At 44.6% G+C, this 27,105-nt stretch overlaps 2 protein-coding genes across 2 annotated transcripts in view; both read left to right on the top strand.

Annotated features, from left to right (window-relative positions):
* The first annotated feature begins 561 nt into the window (after positions 1 to 561).
* cry-dash (cryptochrome DASH) lies at positions 562 to 18,923 on the top strand. The gene is given in 14 exon segments (XM_031903980.1): positions 562 to 728; positions 2,192 to 2,364; positions 2,692 to 2,785; positions 3,961 to 4,091; positions 4,291 to 4,439; positions 6,298 to 6,386; positions 7,881 to 7,954; positions 8,388 to 8,477; positions 9,701 to 9,780; positions 10,484 to 10,543; positions 11,216 to 11,373; positions 12,411 to 12,530; positions 13,778 to 13,957; positions 18,033 to 18,923. Coding segments are annotated over 14 exon segments (1,572 nt in total). The 5' UTR covers positions 562 to 662; the 3' UTR covers positions 18,141 to 18,923.
* A 4,459-nt stretch (positions 18,924 to 23,382) lies between these two features.
* The window catches only part of myd88 (myeloid differentiation primary response 88), a gene marked incomplete at its 5' end in the record, with an annotated part of 12,551 nt that continues 8,828 nt past the window's right edge, over positions 23,383 to 27,105 (top strand). The window contains 1 exon segment of the mRNA NM_001016837.2: positions 23,383 to 23,408.

Here is a 27,105-nt window from a genome sequence, read left to right as displayed (position 1 = left end):
ACATTCCCATCAGTCCCTGCCCCAGTGAGCTTACAATCTAAGGTCCCTATCCCATTCCCATCAGTCCCTGCCCCAGTGAGCTTACAATCTAAGGTCCCTATCACATTCCCATCAGTCCCTGCCCCAGTGAGCTTACAATCTAAGGTCCCTATCACATTCCCATCAGCCCCTGCCCCAGTGAGCTTACAATCTAAGGTCCCTATCACATTCCCATCAGTCCCTGCCCCAGTGAGCTTACAATCTAAGGTCCCTATCACATTCCCATCAGTCCCTGCCCCAGTGAGCTTACAATCTATGGTCCCTATCCCATTCCCATCAGCCCCTGCCCCAGTGAGCTTACAATCTATGGTCCCTATCAAATTCCCATCAGTCCTGATTATTTGCCCACAATCAGATTTGCTGAAACCTGATTTCCATCTGAATGCTGCAGGTTAGATTTAGATGGTTGGGGGGGGGGTATTCCAGCTTTACACACCAATGAAACTAACTTACATAACTCGCTGTATATACCGGTTGTACAATTGGAAGAGGCTGATAATACTCCCCAGCCCCCCAGCCTAGCAGTTGTGTAAGCAGTAAGTGGGAGGAGCCAGACTCCCTGCTGCCCTCCCTCACACTCAGTGCTGGGGCAGTTGTTTGCGCTCTGCCTGCGCTGCTGCACCATGGCCGCCCGTGCCCGGGTCATTATCTGCCTGCTGAGGAACGACCTGCGGCTGCACGATAACGAGGTAACCACCGGGCTCTGAGGGTAATTCCCGTTACCGGGCACACACATACAACGAAAGCCCCGTTCGCTTTACCCAGGGAACGTTTGTGTAACTGGGGGGGCGGGGCCGGCCGACACGTTTTGGAACGCACGCTGACTGTTCTGCGCATGTGCGTGCGGGTCAGTACGGGGCGGGACAGGAGGCGGGGCCTTGCTGGGTTGGCTGACTGGTTATAAGGCGTTACTTGTGGGAAAGGCACTCAATTCTCAGTCTCTCTCAGCCAGTCTCTGCAAACAACTCTGTACCCTAATGTTTAATATAATATATCTATCCCGCCATTGGTGTAGTAGGCACATTAATGTGCAGGTATTGCTAAAGTAATAGTGGTTTAAGTTAACTTTTAGTATGTCAGTGAATGCCCTATTCTAAGCAACTTTTCAATTGGTCTTCATTTTTTTTTTTTTTATAGTTTTTAAACGATTTGCCTTTTTCTTATGACTCTTTCCAGCTTTCAAATTGGCATCACTGACCCCCAAAACTCCAGTGAGGCTCCAGTTTTATTGTTATTGTTACTTTTTATAACTTTTTTTCTATTTAGCCCCTCCCCTATTCCTATACCACTCTCTCATTCTAACCATTCCCTGGTTGCTAAGGTAACTTGGGCACATTTGGCCAACTATTTGGCCGCTATTAGGAGCGAAAAAATGACCAGTCTTAGGGGAACGTAACTGATCGTTTTACGGGAACAAAGGTGAACAACCCTTTTTAAAGGGGAACTTTCACCCTAAGAAATAATTCTAACTGCTTTCCTGTAATGTTAGTTGAGCAAAATGAAATCATTTATATAGTGTAAGTAAAGTTTATTTTGTTTTTCCATCAGGCTTGGAATTTACAGTCACAGCCAGCAGGTCGGCGCCATTGTGTACACTGTTATTAAGGCAAAGCTTTGTATCCGCCCAAAATCTTATGCATTTGCCATATAGGTTAATGTTAATGTAATTAAAAATCTGAGCTGTCAATCATATATTGCCTGCCCCGCCTCTATGCCGCAGGCATAGAGGCGGAGCAGGCAATATATGATTGACAGCTCAGATTTTTAAATAATTTTATAACAGGTATGGGGGATTTAATTAAAAAGGGACTTTTATTATACAGCTTTTTATGTGTGGGTGACAGTTCCCCTTTAAAGCGCATTCCTTCTATATCTACCCACTATGTCCCTTTTAAAGAAACAGTAACACTAAAAATTTAAGTCATAAATCTATTCTACCCTCCCCCAATAACACTTCTACCCAGTTTGTTATCTTTAATGTTTTATACATAAATAAAACCATAATAAAAGTGTTATTGGGGGGGGAGGGTAAAGTGGATTTTTTTTTTAGTGTTACTGTTTCTTTAAATTCATATGGTGTTGAGCTTCCATAGTGCCCGGGCAAGTTTATATTGCTATATATATATATAAGTGTATGAGCATTTGTCTGTAGGTTCTACACTGGGCGCACAGGAATGCGGATCAGATCGTCCCGCTCTATTGCTTCGATCCGAGACATTATGGGGGGACTCATTACTTCAATTTCCCAAAGACGGGGCCCCACCGGTTAAAGTTCCTATTGGAGAGCGTTCAGGATCTGAGGAACACCCTGAAGGAAAGGGGAAGGTAAGCAATTTTATTTGCTTGTGTGAGTGCAGGGCTGTGATTGGCTCTCCCTCTCCTACTGTGCTTCAGGGACCATTAGGACACGCCCACCCCTCATATAAAACCCAGACAGGGACCTGAGAGGATCTATAGGGAGCTCCAATAAAGGGGCCATTGTTACAGATAGGGTTAATGTTTAGCCCAAAGGGAAACCAGCACCGGATATTATTCATAAGTCACAGGACTTCTCACTAAATTCCCTTTCTGCTGACTGCACTGTAGATGTGTCGGCTGATGTGTCGGAGCTGCCATGTTGCTTTAACCTAATCCGCCCTTTTTCCTCCACAGTAACCTCCTGCTACGGAGAGGGAAGCCAGAAGAGATCATTGCAGGTTTGGTGAAGCAGCTGGGCAATGTGTCTGCCGTCACTCTGCACGAGGAGGTAACCGTTGTTCCTTTGTATTCCTATAATCCAATTTTATGGCCCCCGGACTGGTCAGGGCCTCTCTGGATAAAATTATTTTATCATATTCTGGCCCCCAAAACATGCAGTATAGTTAATAATTGGCCCACTATGGGGAGATGGTTGGACAAAACTGCCTTAAATATTTATCCATTGTTTTTAAAAGGGTGAAGACACACTGAGCTACTAGTAGCAGCTACTTGTCACGGCTACTAATATAGACAATGCTGATCATTTACTGATAACTGTCTCTACATGTGTTTTAGCAATTCTCAGTATTGTCTATGGCAGGGGATTTTCCAGCGTTTAGTAGCCGTGACAAGTCGCTGCTACTAAGTAGCTCTGTGTGTCTTCGCCCTAAATGTCCAATTACAAATTATCCTTGTGACTATGAAGTTATTCCTGGCTCCACTTGCAGTTGTAGCTTTTACGGTGAAGACACACAGAGCTACTAATAGCAGCTACTTTTTCACAGCTACTAAACTCCAGAAAATCCCCTGCCATAGAAAATACTGAGAATTGCCTCTGCTAAAACACACATAGAGACAATTATCAGTAAATGATCAGCATTGTCTATTTTAGTAGCCGTGACAAGTAGCTGCTACTAGTAGCTCCGTGTGTCTCACCCTTAGGGCTCTGGCACACGGGGGAGATTAGTCGCCCGCGATAAAACTCCCTGTTCGCGGGCGACTAATCTCCCCGAGTTTCCTACCCCTGCCATCCCACCGGCGAACATGTAAGTCGCTGGCGGGATGGCAGACGCGGCGGCGCGATTTCGCGCAAATCGCCGAAAAAGACTCGCGAGTCTTTTCCGGCGATTCCCTGAAATTGCCCCGCCGCGTCTGCCATCCCGCCAGCGACTTACATGTTCGCCGGTGGGATGGCAGGGGTAGGCAACTCGGGGAGATTAGTCGCCCGCGAACAGGGAGTTTTATCGCGGGCGACTAATCTCCCCCGTGTGCCAGAGCCCTTATATTACAGACTGATTGGCCACAAGCCTCCTTATCTCCCATAGGCTTCCTTTTGTGTTATATTTCCTTTAAGAAATATAGGGGGTGGCAGGGGTGTGGCCAAATACCAGTGTAGGTATTCTCCTGTAGTAACTGCAACCCTGCAGGTATAGTTGCCCTTTAATGCTATTAATAATGTTGCAGGCAACAAAAGAAGAGACAGATGTTGAAAGCGCTGTGAGGCGAGTGTGCACTCAGCTTGGGGTACGGTACCAAACATTTTGGGGATCAACGCTGTATCACCGGGAGGATCTACCATTCAGGCACATCTCCAGGTACAATCTGTAGTAATTCTCCTCCTTATTCCAGTCTTGTTCCTAATTGGTTCCCATCCAATCAAATGTAGTAAAAAAAGGGGGACAATTACTATTGGTTTTTCTCTACCCAAATGGTTTAGTCCTGGGCTGAGCCAATTATGGTGCAGGGACTGAGAGCCCACAACTAACTGCACTTGTGTTGGGTTGGGTTGCCCAGCTTGCCCGACGTGTACACCCAGTTCAGGAAAGCAGCGGAGACGCAGGGGAAGGTGCGATCGACTTTCCAGATGCCGGATAGGCTGAAGCCTCTGCCCAGCGGCCTGGAGGAAGGAAGCGTCCCAACGCACCAAGACTTTGACCAGCAAGGTAACGAATGCCCTAGAGGGGTGCCAAGACTTTTATGTATTGCCAGGCTCTAATGGTTCTAGTGGGGATAATAAAAATCACTGAGGGTGTGGCCTAAACATCACTGAGGGTGTGGCCTAAAATACAAAGGGTGTGGCCTAAAAATCACTGACGGCATGGCTTAAGAATCACTGAGGGTGTGGCCTAAAATCACTGAGGGTGTGGCTTAAGAATCACTGAGGGCATGGCCTAAAATCACTGAGGGTGTGGCCTAAAAATCACTGATGGCATGGCTTAAGAATCACTGAGGGCATGGCCTAAAATCACTGAGGGTGTGGCCTAAAAATCACTGATGGCATGGCTTAAGAATCACTGAGGGTGTGGCCTAAAAATCACTGATGGCATGGCTTAAGAATCACTGAGGGTGTGGCCTAAAAATCACGCATCATTACTGTAATGAAATTTTTTTGGAGGAACACGGGTCAAAAAAATTTCATTACAGTAATGATGCTTCATTGTTATTTGTATATGACAATAAACTTGAAACCTAAAAATCACTGACGATGTGGCCTAAAAATCACTAAGGACATGGCTTAAGAATCACTGAGGGTGTGACCTAAAAATCACTGAGGGTGTGACCTAAAAATCACTGAGGGTGTGACCTAAAAATCACTGAGGGTGTGACCTAAAAATCACTGAGGGTGTGACCTAAAAATCACTGAGGGTGTGACCTAAAAATCACTGAGGGTGTGACCTAAAAATCACTAAGGGTGTGACCTAAAAATCACTGAGGCTGTGACCTAAAAATCACTAAGGGTGTGACCTAAAAGTCACTGAGGGTGTGTCCTAAAAATCACTGAGGGTGTGACCTAAAAATCATTGAGGGTGTGGCCTAAAATCACTGAGGACGTGGCCTAAAAATCACTGAGGGTGTGGCTTAAGAATCACTGGGGGTCTGGCCTAAAAATCACTGAGGGCGTGGCTTAAGGATCACTGAGGGTGTGGCATAAAATCACTGAGGGTGTGGCTTAAGAATCACTGGGGGTCTGGCCTAAAAATCACTGAGGGCGTGGCTTAAGGATCACTGAGGGTGTGGCATAAAATCACTGAGGGCGTGGCTTAAGGATCACTGAGGGTGTGGCATAAAATCACTGAGGGTGAGGTCCAGCTATGTAGCGCTTGATGTCTCAGAGTACAAAATGGTTTTAGTGGGTTTTACTAGTAAAGTGTTGGTTCATCTGTAAATTAACTTTTAGTATAATAGAGAGTGATATTCTGAGACAATTTGCAACTGGTCTTCATTTTTTATTATTTGTAGTTTTTGAAATGTTTAGCTTTAAATGGAACAGCTCTCCAGTTTGGAATTTTGAAAAGTTGCCTAGAATTATCTATTCTACAACATACAAATTTAACTTATGTTATAGAATAACCAATTCATAGCAGCTTTTCAATTGGTCTTCATTTTTTCTTTTTCATAATTTTTGAATTATTTGCCTTCATCTTCTGACTCTTTCCAGGTTTCAAATAGGGGGTCACTGACCCCGGCAGCCAGAAACTATTTCTATATCTTTCTGCTCAGGCCGTCTCCTATTTATATTGCAGTCTCTCATTCAAACCACTGCCTGGTTGCTAGGGTAATTTAGACCCTAGCAACCAGATAGGTACTGAAATCCTAAACCAGAGAACTGAACAAGAAGCTAAATACAGGTATGGGACCTTTTATCCAGAATGCTCGGGACCTGGGGTTTCTCTGTAATTGAAAACCCATAAATAATAAAAAAAGGAAGACCAATTGCAAATGGCTAAAAGTTAATTTTAAGTTGAACAGCCCCTTTGAGACAATGGGAAACGTTTATCTCACAAGCTGTTTCTCTGACAGACCCTCTGACCGACCCCAGAAGTGCCTTTCCCTGCTGCGGGGGAGAGACCCAGGCCTTGCAGAGACTGCACCATTACTTCTGGGAGACGGTAAGTTTAACCCTATTTTACCTCTCTTGGAACCCCTAAATGTTACTTGGAATTCTAACAGCCCCAAGGGGGGTGCATTTTGCTTAGGATCATTTCAGGCCGGCCTTAGGTTTAGCTGCTGGTAGAATACTATATATATATATATATATAGATATAGCTCTGAACACATGAGTGGGAGCTGCCATGTTGATTACCACAACCAAATCATTCTCTATAAATACCAAGATGCAGTTCATTACAGGTTTACCTGCAAGCGGTATGGTTTGTCCCGCTCACATATAAAAGTGAAGGATTTATAATTGCTGCATTTTTTGTTGATATTTATATTATTAATACATGAAACCAAGATAAACAGTGGTTTCCAGGTCACAGTATATGTATAAGTGGGTTCAGCAAGTTTTCTACACGCTACGAAGTCCAGATGTTCAGAGTTAGTCTGGGTTCCCCTAGTTATGTATGTTATAAAATGGCATATTCTTAAGGTGGCCATACACGAGGCGATTTCGCTCGTTGTGCGATGAACGATTATATCGACAAACGATCGTATGGCGATCGAGTTCCCATACGATATGCCATCCACGGGCAACGATAATTCGGGAAAGATTTTGTCGCATCATTATCGTAAGATACCTACGATCGTACATCTACATACGATCGATGTCGTTGCTGGCAATCGTGACATGCGCAGAGAACAATCGTTGAAAGACAAATGTCTGACACTCGCACCAACTGGCAGATTTTATCGTTAAACGACAAAAATTTTTAAACCTGGCCGATCGATTTTGGGGACGATAATGTCGGCTCGTTTAGTGGGCCGACGATCGTTCGTACACCACCAACTATACGATAACTTAACGATAGCATCGGATCGTTCGGGAATCGGTCGTTTGTAAGTAAAAAATCGGTCCGTGTATGGCCACCTTTAGCAATGTTTCAGTTGGTCTTCATTTTCTATTTTTTATAGTTTTTGAATTATTTACCTTCCTCTTCTGCAGCTTTCAAATGGGGGTCACTGACCCCGGCAGCCAAACCCTATTGCTCTGTGAGGCTCCAGTTTTATTGTTATTGTTACTTTTTATTCCTTATCTTTTTAATTTAGGCCCTCCTCTTTTCGAATCCTCACTTTTAAACCACTGCCTGGTTGCTAGGCTAAATTGGGCCTTAGCAACAAGATAGCGGCTAAAACTCCAAACTGGGGAGTAACTATAACAATAAGATTGTAGCCTCACAGAACATTTGTTTTTTATTGGCTGCCGGGGTCAGTGACCCCCATTTGAAAGCTGGGAAGAGTTGGAAGAGGAAGGCAAATAATTCAAAAACTATTAAAAAAATAAAGACCAATTAAAAAGTTGCTAAGAATAGGCCATTCTGTAAAATACTTAACTTAAAGGTGTAATGCCTGTGGCTTTATTGTACCTTGTACAGCAGATATTGTCACTGTCCCTCGTGTCTGCCAGAACCCACTAGAATCATTTGCTGTTTATTTTTTTACAGAATCTTGTTGCTTCATATAAAGACACACGGAATGGACTCATAGGGATCGATTATTCCACTAAGTTTGCTCCCTGGTAAGAAAAACTGGGACAGGTGTGGGAATCTGCTATCCAGAATGCTTGTGATCTGGAGTTTTCCGGATGAGGGATCTTTTGGAACCCTGTACCTTTAAGGGGTTGGTCAGCTTTGAGTTAACTTTTAGTATGATGTAGAGAGTAATATTCTTGTAGTTTTTTTCATTATTTCAGTTTTTGTTCAGCAGCTTGGAGTTTAAGCAGCTGTCTGGTTGCTAGGGTCCAAATTACCTAAGCAACCAGGGAGTGGTTTGAATGAAATACTGATATATGAATAACAGAATATCTATGTCTGCATCATACAAAAAGTTAATTTAAAGGTCAACTACCCCTTTCAGCCATCTCACTACTAAAAGCCGTTGTATCAGGCTAATTATTATATTATACTAAGAACCTGTATTTATAAAAATTCATTGGCTTTTGTTGCCCACAGGCTGGCGCTGGGCTGCATATCCCCCAGATATATATACGAGCAAATCAGAAAGTATGAAAAGGAACGAACAGCGAATCAGAGCACATACTGGTAAGATGAGGCGCGTGGATATACAGCCAATAAGGGGGGATGGAACAGAAATGTATGATTTAATTGTTATTTATTATCCTTATACTTCATATAGCGCAAACATATTCAGCAGTGCTTCCCAGCAGTCCCTGTCCCAATGGAGCTCACAATCTATTGCCAAACTAGGGACAATTTTATCAGGAGCCAATCAAACTCCCTGTATGTTTTTGGACTAATGATGTGAGTGGGAGGGGCCCAGACGGGCAATCTGTGGGTTCAGGCAAATGCCAGAGGGGCTGCTGTAAGGTGCCATAGACAGTAGTGGAGTGCCGAAACCTGCCGACATCTGAACATCAAGAGTCGGTCCAGGCCTTCTGCCTTCCTCCCCGCCCAGGGTTGGACTGGGCCGCCGGGACACCAAGAAAAAACCCAGTGGGCCCCCGGAGGCCCAGATCCGACCCTTTCCGGCGCTCCCCCAGCCGACCGTTCCTCCCCTGACATGTTGAAGTTATGTGCACTTGGACGTCGGTTGAGGGACCCTGCAGGGGAAGGGGTAGGGGGTGTGGGGGACGCGCCCAGCAGGGACACCTGGGGTGGCAGCCCCTACTCTGCCCCTGTCCCAGCCCGCAACCTAAATGAACCCCACTTCTGGCTTGGGCGGCCTATAAATATATAGGCATGCACCCTTCTGGTCCTGCCCCTTCTGTGATGTCATAGGAGGGGCAGGTTGGGCTTGGGCCTATAAATAGAGAGGGAGCTGTGGGCCAATTTGGGCAAGGGTTTAGAAGAGGTGGGCTAGGTTGGGCGTGGGTGTGTCAACCCACACACCACTAATAGACAGTGACTATTAATGTGGGGGGGGGGCTATCATTTGGAATGACAGGGTCTATGTTGAATCCCAGTCTAGACATAGAGTGGGCCAGTGCTTGCCACTGAATGGTAGATTTCCCTCCCCAGTAATAGCCCAGTAGCAGCTCAGTAGCGGGGGTAAGTGGATCTATAGTGGATCAGAGACGTGGGATAAGTGGATCTATAGTGGATCAGAGACGTGGGGTAAGTGGATCTATAGTGGATCAGAGACGTGGGGTAAGTGGATCTATAGTGGATCAGAGACGTGGGGTAAGTGGATCTATAGTGGATCAGAGACGTGGGGTAAGTGGATCTATAGTGGATCAGAGACGTGGGGTAAGTGGATCTATAGTGGCCATCGCTTGGCTCTGACTAATGAGACCTTTGTGTTCCAGGGTGATATTTGAGCTCCTATGGAGAGATTACTTTCGCTTTGTGGCTTTGAAATACGGCAGAAGGATTTTCTTCCTTAGAGGTGAGCCGAGCCCGGGGGGTAACATGAAAATCTGGGACCAGTGGTGCCCCCTGCCCCTTGCTCAGCCAAATCTCCCAGCATGCCCAGCTATTGAAGACACAAACTGCCCTGCACTTTGTTTTTAACTCTCGGCCAAATCCTGGGCTCAGGTGCTTGTTGAATGAACACTAAGGGGCGCTATTTTGCTAATTACAGTGATCCCCTGGGACCTTAGGAACATTACAATCACTTACTGTTCACTTCAGCTCTGCAGGAACCACATTGCATGCATATATATATCCATAATCATTGTACTTTTACTAATTCTAATCTTTTTTATGATCATTTTATTACTTGTCCATTAACTTGTCGGATTTAATGTCACAAAGCACCAAAACCAGCAAGTAAATCAAAGATCAAGACTCTTGTTCTTCCTGATTGTTAATGGAATCCAGGATTGTGATGAAGCAGGAGTGCCCCCTAGTGGAGAAATGCAGTTTGCGGCTGTCGTATCCGTTACATGACATTTTCACCTGTAACCTGTTGGGCCCCATGGTTTATAAGACCGGCCCTGGGCTGATGGATCTGCCCAGGGTCCAATGGGCATAACAAACTGGCACCCCCCTGCCTAGTGTTTCTGCCTTTTCTGGGGTTCCTCGCTGTCGGGTCGGTACCTGTATCTGTAGCCATGTAAGTGGTTTCACAATGGAATCTTGCATTTTAGGTCTTCAGGATAAAGATGTTCCTTGGAAGAAGGACCCAAAGCTGTTTGATGCCTGGAAAGGTTGGTTCTTTATATGATGCCCACTCAAGCTATCTATTATATAGTTTATTGTATAGCGTATTATTTAGCATATTACATAGCGCATTATATATCATATTATATAGGGAATTATATAGTGTATTATATATCATATTATATAGGGAATTATATAGTGTATTATATAGCTTATTATGTAGGGTATTATATAGAGCATTATATAAGGCATCATATAGAGTGTTATATAGGGCATTATATAGTGTATTATATAGGGCATTATATAGAGTATTATATAGGGCATTATATAGTGTATTATATAGGGCATTATATAGTGTATTATATAGAGTATTATATAGTGTATTATATAGGGCATTATATAGAGTATTATATAGGGCATTATATAGAGTATTATATAGGGCATTATATAGTGTATTATATAGGGCATTATATAGAGTATTATATAGGGCATTATATAGAGTATTATATAGGGCATTATATAGAGTGTTATATAGGGCATTATATAGAGTATTATATAGGGCATTATATAGAGTGTTATATAGGGCATTATAGAGAATATTATATAGGGCATTATATAGAGTATTATATAGGGGATTATATAAGGCATTATATAGAGTATTATATTGTGTATTATATAGGGCATTATATAGAATGACCCTGTGCCATGTATTTATACAGAAGGCCGGACGGGGGTTCCTTTTGTGGATGCCAACATGCGGGAACTGGCAATGACTGGGTTCATGTCTAACAGAGGGCGCCAGAATGTGGCCAGTTTTCTAACCAAGGATCTCTGAATTGACTGGAGACTGGGAGCAGAATGGTTTGAGTACCTGCTGGTAAGGAAACAAACCCAGTACCAGGCTCTGGGCCAGGGATATGGGGGTTCTTAGCATGAGAAGGGGCTCGGCTCTGGGCGGCTGCCGTCACCATAACAATGTCATTCATATCTGTGCCATTGCCTTTCATTATTATTATTATTACATGTATTTATGCTAACATATTCCATGGGGAAATAACTGACCAACCAATACATAAGGTAATGTGCTTAGTATGTTATAGAATGGCCAGTTCTAAGCAACTTTTCAATTGGTCTTTATTATTTATTTGTTATAGTTTTTGAATGACTTGCATTCTTCTTCCAACTCTTTCCAGCTTTCAAATGGGGGTCACTGACCCCGGCAGCCAAACCCTATTGCTCTGTGAGGCTCCAGTTTTATTGTTATTGTTACTTTTTGTAACTTTATTTTCTGTTCAGCCCCTCTCCTATTCATATACCAGCCTCTCATCCAAACTTCTCCCTGGTTGCTAAGGTAACTTAGACCCTAGCAACGAAATAACTGCTGAAACACCGAACTAAAGAGCTTCTGAAAATGAAATAACTAAAAAAAACTACAAATAATAACAAGTGAAGACCGATTGCAAATTGTCTCAGAATACCACTTTCTACATCGGAATAAAAGTGAACGACCCCTTTCATCATCTCACCTCTACTACATTGTTTCAGGAGTCAGAACTGGCAGTGTATTCCTACAACCAGTCAGACAGATACTGCTGCCGGTGTAATATTTCTTTTTATGAACACATAAGGGAAGTAGAGGGATAAAGGTACAAAGATAAAGGTGTTTGTGTTCCAGCTGTACTTTATACACAGGATTCTATCAGTATTATATAAAACTGTCAGTTCCCCTGTTTATTGGATTCTAAAGGGCACATATAGATGGTATCTCCCCCTGCCCCGGTCTCTTGGGGTGCTGACTGGGGCTGTTCTCTAAAGTGCCCCCCAGGGCAGCCCAATCCTTATAGTAAACAGGCGCCTTGTCATGGCACCACCAGTAGATAATAACCCCCACTGTGGCCCCTTCCCTGCTCCCAGGTGGACTATGACGTCTGCAGCAATTACGGCAATTGGTTATACAGCGCCGGAATCGGGAACGACCCGAGGGAAAACCGGAAGTTCAACATGATTAAACAAGGCCTGGATTACGACGCCGGCGTAAGTATCGCTCAGTGTCGGGACTACATTGCTTTCATACTCCGCTGTCAGTGAACTGGGACCCAAGCAGTACTTCTGTTTATTGCTGCAGTGCTGAGTTATAGTTCCACAGGGGCCTCGTACAGAGATGGTCCTAGGGGAATAAGCCTTGTGTACAAAGAGGCGCTAAACATCTTCACTGATATTCTCTCTTATCCTCTGCAGAGATACACTATAAAGATATACACTATAGTGAGATATATACAATAGCGATATATACTATAGAGAGATAATACACAAGAACCATGAAAACTCTGTATATTATATCCTTAGAAATGGAGCTTAGTGATGTCATTTCTGTCACATGATTAACTAAAATGTGTGTATTATAATAAATAATGTACCCCCTGTTGTAAAATATAAGGATAAATGAAGTCACCTCAGAGTTCCATGACCTGTATTAAAGCACTCAGCCTTCTGCCTTGTGCCTTTATATGGGCACGGAACCTCTCAGTGACTGCTAATATCCTTATCATTTACAGTAGGGGGTACATTATCCCTTATAATACATGAGGGATACTCAGAGTTCCCTGTATAACTCAGCCTGCAGCCTTGTGCCTTTATATGGGCACAGAACCCCTCAGTGACTGCTAATATCCTTATCATTTACAGTAGGGGGTACATTATCCCTTATAATACATGAGTGATACTCAGAGTTCCCTGTATAACTCAGCCTGCAGCCTTGTGCCTTTATATGGGCACAGAACCCCTCAGTGACTGCTAATATCCTTATCATTTACAGTAGGGGGTACATTATCCCTTATAATACATGAGTGATACTCAGAGTTCCCTGTATAACTCAGCCTGCAGCCTTGTGCCTTTATATGGTCATGGAACTCCTCAGTGACTTATAATAAATATATATATATATAGATAGATAGATACTATAGGGGGTTGCAGGGTCGCCATTAAGGGGTACAGCAGTCAGGGGCAAATATGGAGGAGCGCAATGAGGCAGGGTGCTTTAGGGGCATGGTCATTAATGTGTGGGTCCCTGTTCTTCCTAGGGCCCAGGGAAACAATGAGTTAATAATTGGGGGCCCCTTGATTCCTGAGGGTGACCCTGGGAGGTTGATGACTGCTGGGCTTGACCATAAATATGGGGGGGGTTGTTGGGGGTGGCATTGTGTTCCATAGTCACATGTTTGGATTTACCCTCCTTTGTGAATTGTGTTAATAAAGTTGATTTTCCATTTGCCCCCCTATAGGGTGATTATATCCGGCTCTGGGTTCCTGAACTGCAGCAAATAAAAGGCGGAGATGCCCACACTCCCTGGGCACTAAGCACTGCCTCCCTGGCACATAGCAACGTGTCGCTAGGGGAGACCTACCCCTATCCCATTGTGATGGCCCCCGAGTGGAGCAGGCACATTAATCAGAAGCCGTCGGTATGTCAGCCTGGTGGCCCCCTTTATACTTCCCCCCCCCTTTCTGTACATAGATATATATGTGGGGTAATTGTGTTTGTGCCAATTGGACTGCATCCCAGCCCAGATACAGAAATATATGTAACTAGAGTTTTGGAGACCCCCCCTACAGAGGAATTTTGGGGCCACCCCCAGGGGACTCCTACAGTTACATGACCCGATTTATATCGGACCATGGGGACTAGGGCGGCCTGGGCCAGTGGGCTCCGGCTCTCAGACCCAGGGCCCAGTCGGATCAGTTCAGAGGCAGTTTGGCCAATCAGACAGCGGTATTACTGGTTTCAGGTGTTTTATGAGGACTCAGTGGGGTGGGGCCATGTACTAAAATGTATGAGGAAATGGCAGTAAATTATTGGGCAAAATGGGACTTTCCCAAAGCAACATCACAAGATTCTTCTCTCGTCACTAACTCCATTTTGTGCCAACTGCATCCGTTCAGCGCTGTTTCAGAATCATTGTTAGCAGCGTAGAAACTACCAATATCTCAAAAATGAGAAAATAATTGCTAATGAATTAGATTTATTTTATTATTTATTATAATGTAGGCAGCAGTATCTTAAGGCAAAGTGCATGTAGTCCTCATGTTTTATTTGAGTGTGCTTTGAAATATTTACATTTTTCTGCACTGTCAGGCTTGCAACTGTAACTGCTATCTGGTTGCTAGGGCTTAATTACCCTAGAAACCAGGCAGCAATTTGGTAATGGGAATGGGAGATCAATAGGAGAAAGAAGGATGATGAAGAAGAAGAATTGCCCTGAGTGTGCCAGAGCCGGAGTCCCCCAATAGGCACATAGAATACTGCCCACTAATTTAGAGCTAAATAATATAATATATAAATATAATATAAATCTGCCTCTAATGGCACAGTTTGTCTCCGTAACAGGAAGCCAGTAGTTTCTACGTTTGCATCACATTTCTAAGAAAAACCAGTTTATCTGTGTGATTTCCCCACAGCAGATTAAAGGGCTCTGATTGGCTGGCTGAAAGCGCTTGGTTTGCATTTATATGTAATTCACTGTTTCCTGGTCTTTTTGTGGATTTCCATTGTGTGAAGAAAAAAACCTTTTATCATTTGTTATTTATCAGCTAAAGGCTATGTTTTTATTTACTATTTATTAGCTACTATTACTTTATTTACTATTAGTTACTATTAGTTTATTTACTATTTATTAGTTACTATTAGTTGATTTACTATTTATTAATTACTATTAGTTGATTTACTATTTAATAGTTACTATTAGTTTATTTACTATTAGTTACTATTAGTTTATTTACTATTTATTAGTTACTATTAGTTGATTTACTATTTAATAGTTACTATTAGTTTATTTACTATTAGTTACTATTAGTTTATTTACTATTAGTTACTATTAGTTTATTTACTATTAGTTACTATTAGTTTATTTACTATTTATTAGTTACTATTACTGTATTTACTATTTATTAGTTACTATTACTTTATTTACTATTTATTAGTTACTATTACCTTATTTACTATTTATTAGTTACTATTACTTTATTTACTATTTATTAGTTACTATTACTTTATTTACTATTTATTAGTTACTATTACTTTATTTACTATTTATTAGTTACTTTTAGTTTATGTTTACTATTGATTAGTTACTATTAGTTTATATTTACTATTAATTACTAGTACTTTATTTACTATTTATTAGTTACTATTACTTTATTTACTATTTATTAGTTACTATTAGTTTATATTTACTATTAATTACTAGTACTTTATTTACTATTTATTAGTTACTATTAGTTTATTTACTATTTATTAGTTACTATTAGTTTATTTACTATTGATTAGTTACTATTAGTTTATGTTTACTATTGATTAGTTACTATTAGTTTATTTACTATTGATTAGTTACTATTAGTTTATGTTTACTATTGATTAGTTACTATTAGTTTATTTACTATTTATTAGTTACTATTAGTTTATTTACTATTCATTAGTTACTATTATTTTATTTACTATTTATTAGTTACTATTACTTTATTTACTATTTATTAGTTACTATTAGTTTATTTACTATTCATTAGTTACTATTATTTTATTTACTATTTATTAGTTACTATTACTTTATTTACTATTTATTAGTTACTCTTAGTTTATGTTTACTATTGATTAGTTACTATTAGTTTATATTTACTATTAATTACTAGTACTTTATTTACTATTTATTAGTTACTATTACTTTATTTACTATTTATTAGTTACTATTACTTTATTTACTATTTAATAGTTACTATTACTTTATTTACTATTTATTAGTTACTTTTAGTTTGTTTACTATTGATTAGTTACTATTAGTTTATATTTACTATTAATTACTAGTACTTTATTTACTATTTATTAGTTACTATTAGTTTATTTACTATTTATTAGTTACTATTAGTTTATTTACTATTGATTAGTTACTATTAGTTTATGTTTACTATTGATTAGTTACTATTAGTTTATGTTTACTATTGATTAGTTACTATTAGTTTATTTACTATTGATTAGGTGACGCTTAGGTTCATGACGCGAGGGCAGAGAATACAGTGTAGCCGTGGCCGCCGGCAGGGCCGCTATCAGGGGGGGATTGGGGTACGATTGTTTCAGGCCTCTTTGGTAAGAAGGGCCCAATCGTGCCACAAAAGTTACACAAATGGCGTAAGTTACGTATAAAGTTACGCCAAAACTTAAATCATTTACGCAAAAACTGCCTAGAAAACTAAGTAACTTGTATATCAAGCAAAAGACAATGCAGGGAAGTTTGAGAGGGGCAGGCGGGGGTGGGGGGGGGGCAAACTCCACGGACCCCCAGTGATTTAAAAAAGCAATACTGTCATGGGAAAAATGTTCTCTTCAAAACGTACAGCTGATGTTACTCTATAATAAGTTCATAGAAATAGTTATAATTAATGAGCTAATAAGTCAGTTCATTGGGGGCAGTGGGGTTTCCCTTAAAGGGATTCTTGCTCCCTTCCCATTGTTCACTCCAACTTGCAGCGCAGCAGTAAAGTGTGCCTGAAGTTTATCAGAGCACAGGTTTATTGAAAGTGAATCAATGTGAATAAACATGTGGGGGTTTCCCCTTTTGATCTGTGCTGCTCCCCTTGTTTACCGGCAGCAGACTCCAAAGGGTTAAACCAGCTGTCCCCATTAATCCATTTTGTTTGCTGAACGTTTTTAAGTTTATCTATTTTTTCTTTTCCTGTTCTAGCACCTGATTTACACTGTACCCTGTAGTTAATGGGGTGGTTCACCTTTAAGATACCTGTTAGTATGTTAGAGAATGTACTGTTTCTGCAAACTTTGCAATTGGTCTTCATTATTTATTTGTTATTTGTTTAATTATTTGCCTTGTTACTATTAATAGTTACTATTAGTTTATTTACTATTTACTATGTATTAGTTACTATTAGTTTACTATTTATTAGTTACTATTAGTTTATTTACTACATCTTTGCAGCTTTCACATGGGGGTCACTGACCCCGGCAGCCCAAAAAAACCTTTTGCTCTGCGAGCCTACAATTTTATTGTTGTTGTTACTTTTTATTCCTTATCTTTCTATATAGTCCCTCTCCTATTTATATACCAGTCTCTCATCCATACCACTGCCTGGTTGCTAAGGTAAGCAAGACCCTAGCAACCCGATAGCTGCTGAAAATTCCAAACTGGAGAGCCGCTAACCAAAAAGCTAAATAACTGAAAAGCTACAAAAAATAAAAAAACAAAGACCAATTGTAAATTGTCTCAGAATATCAATCTCAACATCATACTAAAAGGTGAACAACCACTTTTCCCAACAGCCTATCAAAGACCAGGGTTTATTTCCCGTTAACCCTTTCCCTTCTTGCACTGTTGAACACATTGAGAGCTTTTCTAGATTCCTCCCTGGCTGGCATAGATCGGATATTATGATCTACATCACATAAGGGGTTAAATTGCTGCGTTTACCTTATAGCCATGTGGCTAGAGAGGAAGCCCCTGGGGTGCTATTGGGCTAACACTTCTCTATTTCACACAGGGAAGCTGGGAGACATCGGCAAGAAGAGGAAAGGGACCTTCCCACACTCCCAAACAGCACAGGAACAGAGGAATTGATTTCTACTTCTCGCGGAACAAAAACGTCTGACAGTCGGGCCAAGAAGTGGTTAATCTGTTACAAGGCACCTTCCATGGTTATCCTTGGTCACCCCAAAAACCCTTCGGCGCGTGGAGACACGGGATGGGGCCAATGGCTGAACTGTGAAGTTTGCGAAATTCTTTGACATAGTTTGTGTTTGGGTTACGGTTTCCCTGTAAAGTGTAATATATTTATTTTATTTTGTAGTCCTCGCCTTCCTAGGGAGGGGATCCCACAGTTTTCACTGAGTCTGACAAACGTATTGTATTGGGCACACACAGGGGCCCCTCAGTGCAGCAGTATGTGGGGGCCCTGCCACAAGTAAAGGTGGCCCTGTAGCATTTTCCACTAGGGATGCACCAAATCCATTATTTTTCTTTGCATATGAAAATTAGGCTATGGAAGGGTTAAATAAAACCTTACGCGCACCCCTAGCCCCTGGCCCGATGTCCTCCCCTGAACCAAGTATGTGAAACGCGTCACGGGAAGACATCGCCGGCCAGGGGAAGCGGCAATAGGGTCGGGTCTGGGCCGCTGGGGCCCACCGGGTATTTTCCCAGTGTCCCAGTCCGACCCTGGGGACAGCCCTCCTACCCCTGGTCTGGGTACCTCGTGGTTTTATGAGAGCAGTCACATATAATCAGAGCTGTGGTGTCGGAAGCCATTTTGAGTATCTGGAGTCGGAGGTACCATAAGCCGAGTCTGAGCCAAAGGATTTATGTACCGACGTCGCAGCCCTGTATATATATTATATATATGTAATTTAAATTGATTAAAGAGATTTTGCCATGATGTTTATGGGTCACTTTTTATCTCTAAATGACACTGTTACACAGCAAATAATTCCCGCAGCCATTTAACCTTTTATTCTTCAACCAACAAATGTATTTGTAGCTGTAATATTGGTGTGTAGGCGCCATCTCAGTGCCTTGTGCCTGAGTCTGAGCTTTCAGCCAGCGCTACACATTAGACCTGCTTTCAGCTAACCTATTGTTTCTCCTACTCCCATGTAACTGGAGGAGTCCCAAGCCGGACTTGGATTTCTTACTATTGAGTGCTATTCTGATACCTACTGGAAGCTGCTATCTTGCTCCCTTCCCATTGTTCTGCTGATCGGCTGGTGGGGGTGGGGGGGGATATCACTCCAACTTGCAGCGCAGCAGTAAAGTGTGCCTGAGTCTGAGCTTTCAGCCAGCGCTACACATTAGAACTGCTTTCAGCTAACCTATTGTTTCTCCTACTCCCATGTAACTGGAGGAGTCCCAAGCCGGACTTGGATTTCTTACTATTGAGTGCTATTCTGATACCTACTGGGAGCTGCTATCTTGCTCCCTTCCCATTGTTCTGCTGATTGGCTGCTGGGGGTGAGGGGGGGGGGGATATCACTCCAACTTGCAGCGCAGCAGTAAAGTGTGCCTGAGTCTGAGCTTTCAGCCAGCGCTACACATTAGAACTGCTTTCAGCTAACCTATTGTTTCTCCTACTCCCATGTAACTGGAGGAGTCCCAAGCCGGACTTGGATTTCTTACTATTGAGTGCTATTCTGATACCTACTGGGAGCTGCTATCTTGCTCCCTTCCCATTGTTCTGCTGATCGGCTGCTGGGGGGGGGAGGGGGGATATCACTCCAACTTGCAGCGCAGCAGTAACGTGTGAGTGAAGTTTATCAGAGCACAGGTCACATGTCTGTGGCACCCTGGGAAATGAAGAATATGGCTAGCCCCATGGGAATAACAGATTACAATGCAGGATTCTGCTGGGGAAGCTCTATTAACTGATGGGTTTGTTATGAACATGTTTTCCCATGACAGTATTGCCATGACAGACTATTTGCAGTTACATATCATATTCACCAGGATTCTGCATCATTTCATAACAGCAAAGATACTTTTATGTAAAATTATCCGCAGCTTTGTTTGGTACTGGGTCAGGCCATGAATAGGCACCAGCTAAAGTTCCTTGGGATCACAATACAGTGGGTGGGGCGGTGTTGATACAACAATCCAGAAACTAGTAAGTAAATACATAAGTAACAATTGCAGTGTTGCTTTGAGTTTATTTTGGGCAAGTTTCCCCTGCTGGAAAGTTCATGTAGGAGCCGCTCATATCATTCAGTAAATAGATCCCAATACAAACAGCTGATGTGACTCTATAATAACCAGTCATTCCCCTGCTGGAAAGTTCATGTTGGAGCCGCTCATATCATTCAGTAAATAGATCCCAATACAAACAGCTGATGTGACTCTATAATAACCGGTCATTCCCCTGCTGGAAAGTTCATGTAGGAGCCGCTCATATCATTCAGTAAATAGATCCCAATACAAACAGCTGATGTGACTCTATAATAACCAGTCATTCCCCTGCTGGAAAGTTCATGTAGGAGCCGCTCATATCATTCAGTAAATAGATCCCAATACAAACAGCTGATGTGACTCTATAATAACCAGTCATTCCCCTGCTGGAAAGTTCATGTAGGAGCCGCTCATATCAGTCAGTAAATAGATCCCAATACAAACAGCTGATGTGACTCTATAATAACCAGTCATTCCCCTGCTGGAAAGTTCATGTAGGAGCCGCTCATATCAGTCAGTAAATAGATCCCAATACAAACAGCTGATGTGACTCTATAATAACCAGTCATTCCCCTGCTGGAAAGTTCATGTTGGAGCCGCTCATATCATTCAGTAAATAGATCCCAATACAAACAGCTGATGTGACTCTATAATAACCAGTCATTCCCCTGCTGGAAAGTTCATGTTGGAGCCGCTCATATCAGTCAGTAAATAGATCCCAATACAAACAGCCGATGTGACTCTATAATAACCAGTCATTCCCCTGCTGGAAAGTTCATGTAGGAGCCGCTCATATCATTCAGTTAATAGATCCCAATACAAACAGCCGATGTGACTCTATAATAACCAGTCATTCCCCTGCTGGAAAGTTCATGTAGGAGCCGCTCATATCATTCAGTTAATAGATCCCAATACAAACAGCCGATGTGACTCTATAATAACCAGTCATTCCCCTGCTGGAAAGTTCATGTAGGAGCCGCTCATATCAGTCAGTAAATAGATCCCAATACAAACAGCTGATGTGACTCTATAATAACCAGTCATTCCCCTGCTGGAAAGTTCATGTAGGAGCCGCTCATATCATTCAGTAAATAGATCCCAATACAAACAGCTGATGTGACTCTATAATAACCAGTCATTCCCCTGCTGGAAAGTTCATGTAGGAGCCGCTCATATCATTCAGTTAATAGATCCCAATACAAACAGCTGATGTGACTCTATAATAACCAGTCATTCCCCTGCTGGAAAGTTCATGTTGGAGCCGCTCATATCAGTCAGTAAATAGATCCCAATACAAACAGCCGATGTGACTCTATAATAACCAGTCATTCCCCTGCTGGAAAGTTCATGTAGGAGCCGCTCATATCATTCAGTAAATAGATCCCAATACAAACAGCCGATGTGACTCTATAATAACCAGTCATTCCCCTGCTGGAAAGTTCATGTAGGAGCCGCTCATATCATTCAGTTAATAGATCCCAATACAAACAGCCGATGTGACTCTATAATAACCAGTCATTCCCCTGCTGGAAAGTTCATGTAGGAGCCGCTCATATCATTCAGTAAATAGATCCCAATACAAACAGCTGATGTGACTCTATAATAACCAGTCATTCCCCTGCTGGAAAGTTCATGTAGGAGCCGCTCATATCATTCAGTAAATAGATCCCAATACAAACAGCTGATGTGACTCTATAATAACCAGTCATTCCCCTGCTGGAAAGTTCATGTAGGAGCCGCTCATATCATTCAGTAAATAGATCCCAATACAAACAGCCGATGTGACTCTATAATAACCAGTCATTCCCCTGCTGGAAAGTTCATGTAGGAGCCGCTCATATCATTCAGTAAATAGATCCCAATACAAACAGCTGATGTGACTCTATAATAACCAGTCATTCCCCTGCTGGAAAGTTCATGTAGGAGCCGCTCATATCATTCAGTAAATAGATCCCAATACAAACAGCCGATGTGACTCTATAATAACCAGTCATTCCCCTGCTGGAAAGTTCATGTAGGAGCCGCTCATATCATTCAGTAAATAGATCCCAATACAAACAGCCGATGTGACTCTATAATAACCAGTCATTCCCCTGCTGGAAAGTTCATGTAGGAGCCGCTCATATCAGTCAGTAAATAGATCCCAATACAAACAGCTGATGTGACTCTATAATAACCAGTCATTCCCCTGCTGGAAAGTTCATGTAGGAGCCGCTCATATCAGTCAGTAAATAGATCCCAATACAAACAGCTGATGTGACTCTATAATAACCAGTCATTCCCCTGCTGGAAAGTTCATGTAGGAGCCGCTCATATCAGTCAGTAAATAGATTCCAATACAAACAGCTGATGTGACTCTATAATAACCAGTCATTCCCCTGCTGGAAAGTTCATGTAGGAGCCACTCATATCAGTCAGTAAATAGATCCCAATACAAACAGCTGATGTGACTCTATAATAACCAGTCATTCCCCTGCTGGAAAGTTCATGTAGGAGCCGCTCATATCAGTCAGTAAATAGATCCCAATACAAACAGCTGATGTGACTCTATAATAACCAGTCATTCCCCTGCTGGAAAGTTCATGTAGGAGCCGCTCATATCAGTCAGTAAATAGATCCCAATACAAACAGCCGATGTGACTCTATAATAACCAGTCATTCCCCTGCTGGAAAGTTCATGTATATAATATATGTATATAATAATCAGTTCATATAAATAATTAAAATTAATAGTCAATTAGCCAATAAGTCAGTCAGTGCGTTGGGAGATTTATTTCATTAGGGGTTTGTCCTAACAGAGAGGAGCCGCCCATTCCCCGCCCTGTACAGTAGGCCACGCCCCCAGCCTCAGACCTGTTGCGCATCATTTCCCAAACTTTCTAGGCTACTTCCTGAAACTTCAGTCTGGCCGATACCATCTGCAGTAAAGGAGTGGGGGCGATGAAAACATGAGAATGTACTACTTTACCAAGGCAGCGCATTGACACGATCCAATCGCATTATCGGTATCCGTATAAGTTTATTAATAGGTTTGGAAGTGTTGTTGTAGTGGGATAAAGGCGAGTTTGTCGTTTGAAACTCTCACTCACCTGCGGGCTGAGTGGTTCCGCCCATATTGAGGCTGGTGTTGGTTTGTGGAGCCCAGTCATTAGCGGGAGAGGTTCCAACTCGCCTGTATACGGGGGTGTCTGCTCTGTGCCGCCGGGTACGTACTGTACTGGGGGCTGCGTCTGGGGCAGGCAGTTTGGGGGATAGGCTGGGTGTGGGTAAGTGAATGGGGGGCAGGCAGTTTGGGGGATATGCTGGGTGTGGGTAAGGGAATGGGGGGCAGGCAGTTTGGGGGATATGCTGGGTGTGGGTAAGGGAATGGGGGGCAGGCAGTTTGGGGGATAGGCTGGGTATGGGTAAGGGAATGGGGGGCAGGCAGTTTGGGGGATAGGCTGGGTATGGGTAAGAGAATGGGAGGCAGGCAGTTTGGGGGATAGGCTGGGTGTGGGTAAGGGAATGGGGAGGCAGGCAGTTTGGGGGATATGCTGGGTATGGGTAAGGGAATGGGGGCAGACAGTTTGGGGGATAGGCTGGGTATGGGTAAGGGAATGGGGGGCAGGCAGTTTGGGGGATAGGCTGGGTGTGGGTAAGAGAATGGGGGGCAGGCAGTTTGGGGGATAGGCTGGGTGTGGGTAAGGGAATGGGGGGCAGGCAGTTTGGGGGATAGGCTGGGTATGGGTAAGAGAATGGGAGGCAGGCAGTTTGGGGGATAGGCTGGGTGTGGGTAAGGGAATGGGGGGCAGGCAGTTTGGGGGATAGGCTGGGTATGGGTAAGAGAATGGGAGGCAGGCAGTTTGGGGGATATGCTGGGTGTGGGTAAGAGAATGGGAGGCAGGCAGTTTGGGGGATATGCTGGGTGTGGGTAAGTGAATGGGGGGCAGGCAGTTTGGGGGATATGCTGGGTGTGGGTAAGGGAATGGGGGGCAGGCAGTTTGGGGATAGGCTGGGTGTGGGTAAGAGAATGGGGGGCAGGCAGTTTGGGGGATAGGCTGGGTATGGGTAAGAGAATGGGAGGCAGGCAGTTTGGGGGATATGCTGGGTGTGGGTAAGAGAATGGGAGGCAGGCAGTTTGGGGGATATGCTGGGTGTGGGTAAGGGAATGGGGGGCAGGCAGTTTGGGGGATAGGCTGGGTGTGGGTAAGAGAATGGGGGGCAGGCAGTTTGGGGGATAGGCTGGGTGTGGGTAAGGGAATGGGGGGCAGGCAGTTTGGGGGATAGGCTGGGTGTGGGTAAGAGAATGGGGGGCAGGCAGTTTGGGGGATAGGCTGGGTGTGGGTAAGGGAATGGGGGGCAGGCAGTTTGGGGGATAGGCTGGGTGTGGGTAAGGGAATGGGGGGCAGGCAGTTTGGGGGATAGGCTGGGTGTGGGTAAGAGAATGGGGGCAGGCAGTTTGGGGGATAGGCTGGGTGTGGGTAAGAGAATGGGGGGCAGGCAGTTTGGGGGGATAGGCTGGGTGTGGGTAAGAGAATGGGGGGCAGGCAGTTTGGGGGATAGGCTGGGTGTGGGTAAGGGGAATGGGGGGCAGGCAGTTTGGGGGATAGGCTGGGTGTGGGTAAGGGAATGGGGGGCAGGCAGTTTGGGGGATAGGCTGGGTGTGGGTAAGAGAATGGGGGGCAGGCAGTTTGGGGGATAGGCTGGGTGTGGGTAAGGGAATGGGGGGCAGGCAGTTTGGGGGATAGGCTGGGTGTGGGTAAGGGAATGGGGGGCAGGCAGTTTGGGGGATAGGCTGGGTGTGGGTAAGGGAATGGGGGGCAGGCAGTTTGGGGGATAGGCTGGGTGTGGGTAAGAGAATGGGGGGCAGGCAGTTTGGGGGATAGGCTGGGTGTGGGTAAGGGAATGGGGGGCAGGCAGTTTGGGGGATAGGCTGGGTGTGGGTAAGAGAATGGGGGGCAGGCAGTTTGGGGGATAGGCTGGGTGTGGGTAAGGGAATGGGGGGCAGGCAGTTTGGGGGATAGGCTGGGTGTGGGTAAGAGAATGGGGGGCAGGCAGTTTGGGGGATAGGCTGGGTGTGGGTAAGGGAATGGGGGGCAGGCAGTTTGGGGGATAGGCTGGGTGTGGGTAAGGGAATGGGGGGCAGGCAGTTTGGGGGATAGGCTGGGTGTGGGTAAGAGAATGGGGGGCAGGCAGTTTGGGGGATAGGCTGGGTGTGGGTAAGAGAATGGGGGGCAGGCAGTTTGGGGGATAGGCTGGGTGTGGGTAAGAGAATGGGGGGCAGGCAGTTTGGGGGATAGGCTGGGTGTGGGTAAGGGAATGGGGGGCAGGCAGTTTGGGGGATAGGCTGGGTGTGGGTAAGGGAATGGGGGGCAGGCAGTTTGGGGGATAGGCTGGGTGTGGGTAAGTGAATGGGGGGCAGGCAGTTTGGGGGATAGGCTGGGTGTGGGTAAGGGAATGGGAGGCAGGCAGTTTGGGGGATAAGCTGGGTGTGGGTAAGTGAATGGGGGGCAGGCAGTTTGGGGGATAGGCTGGGTGTGGGTAAGAGAATGGGGGGCAGGCAGTTTGGGGGATAGGCTGGGTGTGGGTAAGAGAATGGGAGGCAGGCAGTTTGGGGGATAGGCTGGGTGTGGGTAAGGGAATGGGAGGCAGGCAGTTTGGGGGATAGGCTGGGTGTGGGTAAGGGAATGGGGGGCAGGCAGTTTGGGGGATAGGCTGGGTGTGGGTAAGTGAATGGGGGGCAGGCAGTTTGGGGGATAGGCTGGGTGTGGGTAAGGGAATGGGAGGCAGGCAGTTTGGGGGATAAGCTGGGTGTGGGTAAGTGAATGGGGGGCAGGCAGTTTGGGGGATAGGCTGGGTGTGGGTAAGAGAATGGGGGGCAGGCAGTTTGGGGGATAGGCTGGGTGTGGGTAAGAGAATGGGAGGCAGGCAGTTTGGGGGATAGGCTGGGTGTGGGTAAGGGAATGGGAGGCAGGCAGTTTGGGGGATAGGCTGGGTGTGGGTAAGGGAATGGGGGGCAGGCAGTTTGGGGGATATGCTGGGTATGGGTAAGAGAATGGGGGGCAGGCAGTTTGGGGGATATGCTGGGTATGGGTAAGAGAATGGGGGGCAGGCAGTTTGGGGGATATGCTGGGTATGGGTAAGAGAATGGGGGGCAGGCAGTTTGGGGGATAGGCTGGGTGTGGGTAAGGGAATGGGAGGCAGGCAGTTTGGGGGATAGGCTGGGTGTGGGTAAGGGAATGGGGGGCAGGCAGTTTGGGGGATAGGCTGGGTGTGGGTAAGAGAATGGGGGGCAGGCAGTTTGGGGGATAGGCTGGGTGTGGGTAAGAGAATGGGAGGCAGGCAGTTTGGGGGATAGGCTGGGTGTGGGTAAGGGAATGGGAGGCAGGCAGTTTGGGGCATAGGCTGGGTGTGGGTAAGGGAATGGGGGGCAGGCAGTTTGGGGGATATGCTGGGTATGGGTAAGAGAATGGGGGGCAGGCAGTTTGGGGGATATGCTGGGTATGGGTAAGAGAATGGGGGGCAGGCAGTTTGGGGGATAGGCTGGGTGTGGGTAAGGGAATGGGGGGCAGGCAGTTTGGGGGATATGCTGGGTATGGGTAAGAGAATGGGGGGCAGACAGTTTGGGGGATAGGCTGGGTGTGGGTAAGAGAATGGGGGGCAGACAGTTTGGGGGATAGGCTGGGTGTGGGTAAGAGAATGGGGGGCAGGCAGTTTGGGGGATATGCTGGGCGTGGGTAAGAGAATGGGGGGCAGGCAGTTTGGGGGATATGCTGGGTGTGGGTAAGAGAATGGGGGGCAGGCAGTTTGGGGGATATGCTGGGTGTGGGTAAGTGAATGGGGGCAGGCAGTTTGGGGGATATGCTGGGTGTGGGTAAGAGAATGGGGGGCAGGCAGTTTGGGGGATATGCTCACACACACTC

The sequence above is a fragment of the Xenopus tropicalis genome, chromosome 6, assembly GCF_000004195.4.
Source record: "Xenopus tropicalis strain Nigerian chromosome 6, UCB_Xtro_10.0, whole genome shotgun sequence".
NCBI lineage: Eukaryota > Metazoa > Chordata > Amphibia > Anura > Pipidae > Xenopus > Xenopus tropicalis.
The sequence above is the reverse complement of the archived record's forward strand: the minus strand, read 5'-3'. Positions and strand labels throughout refer to the sequence as shown.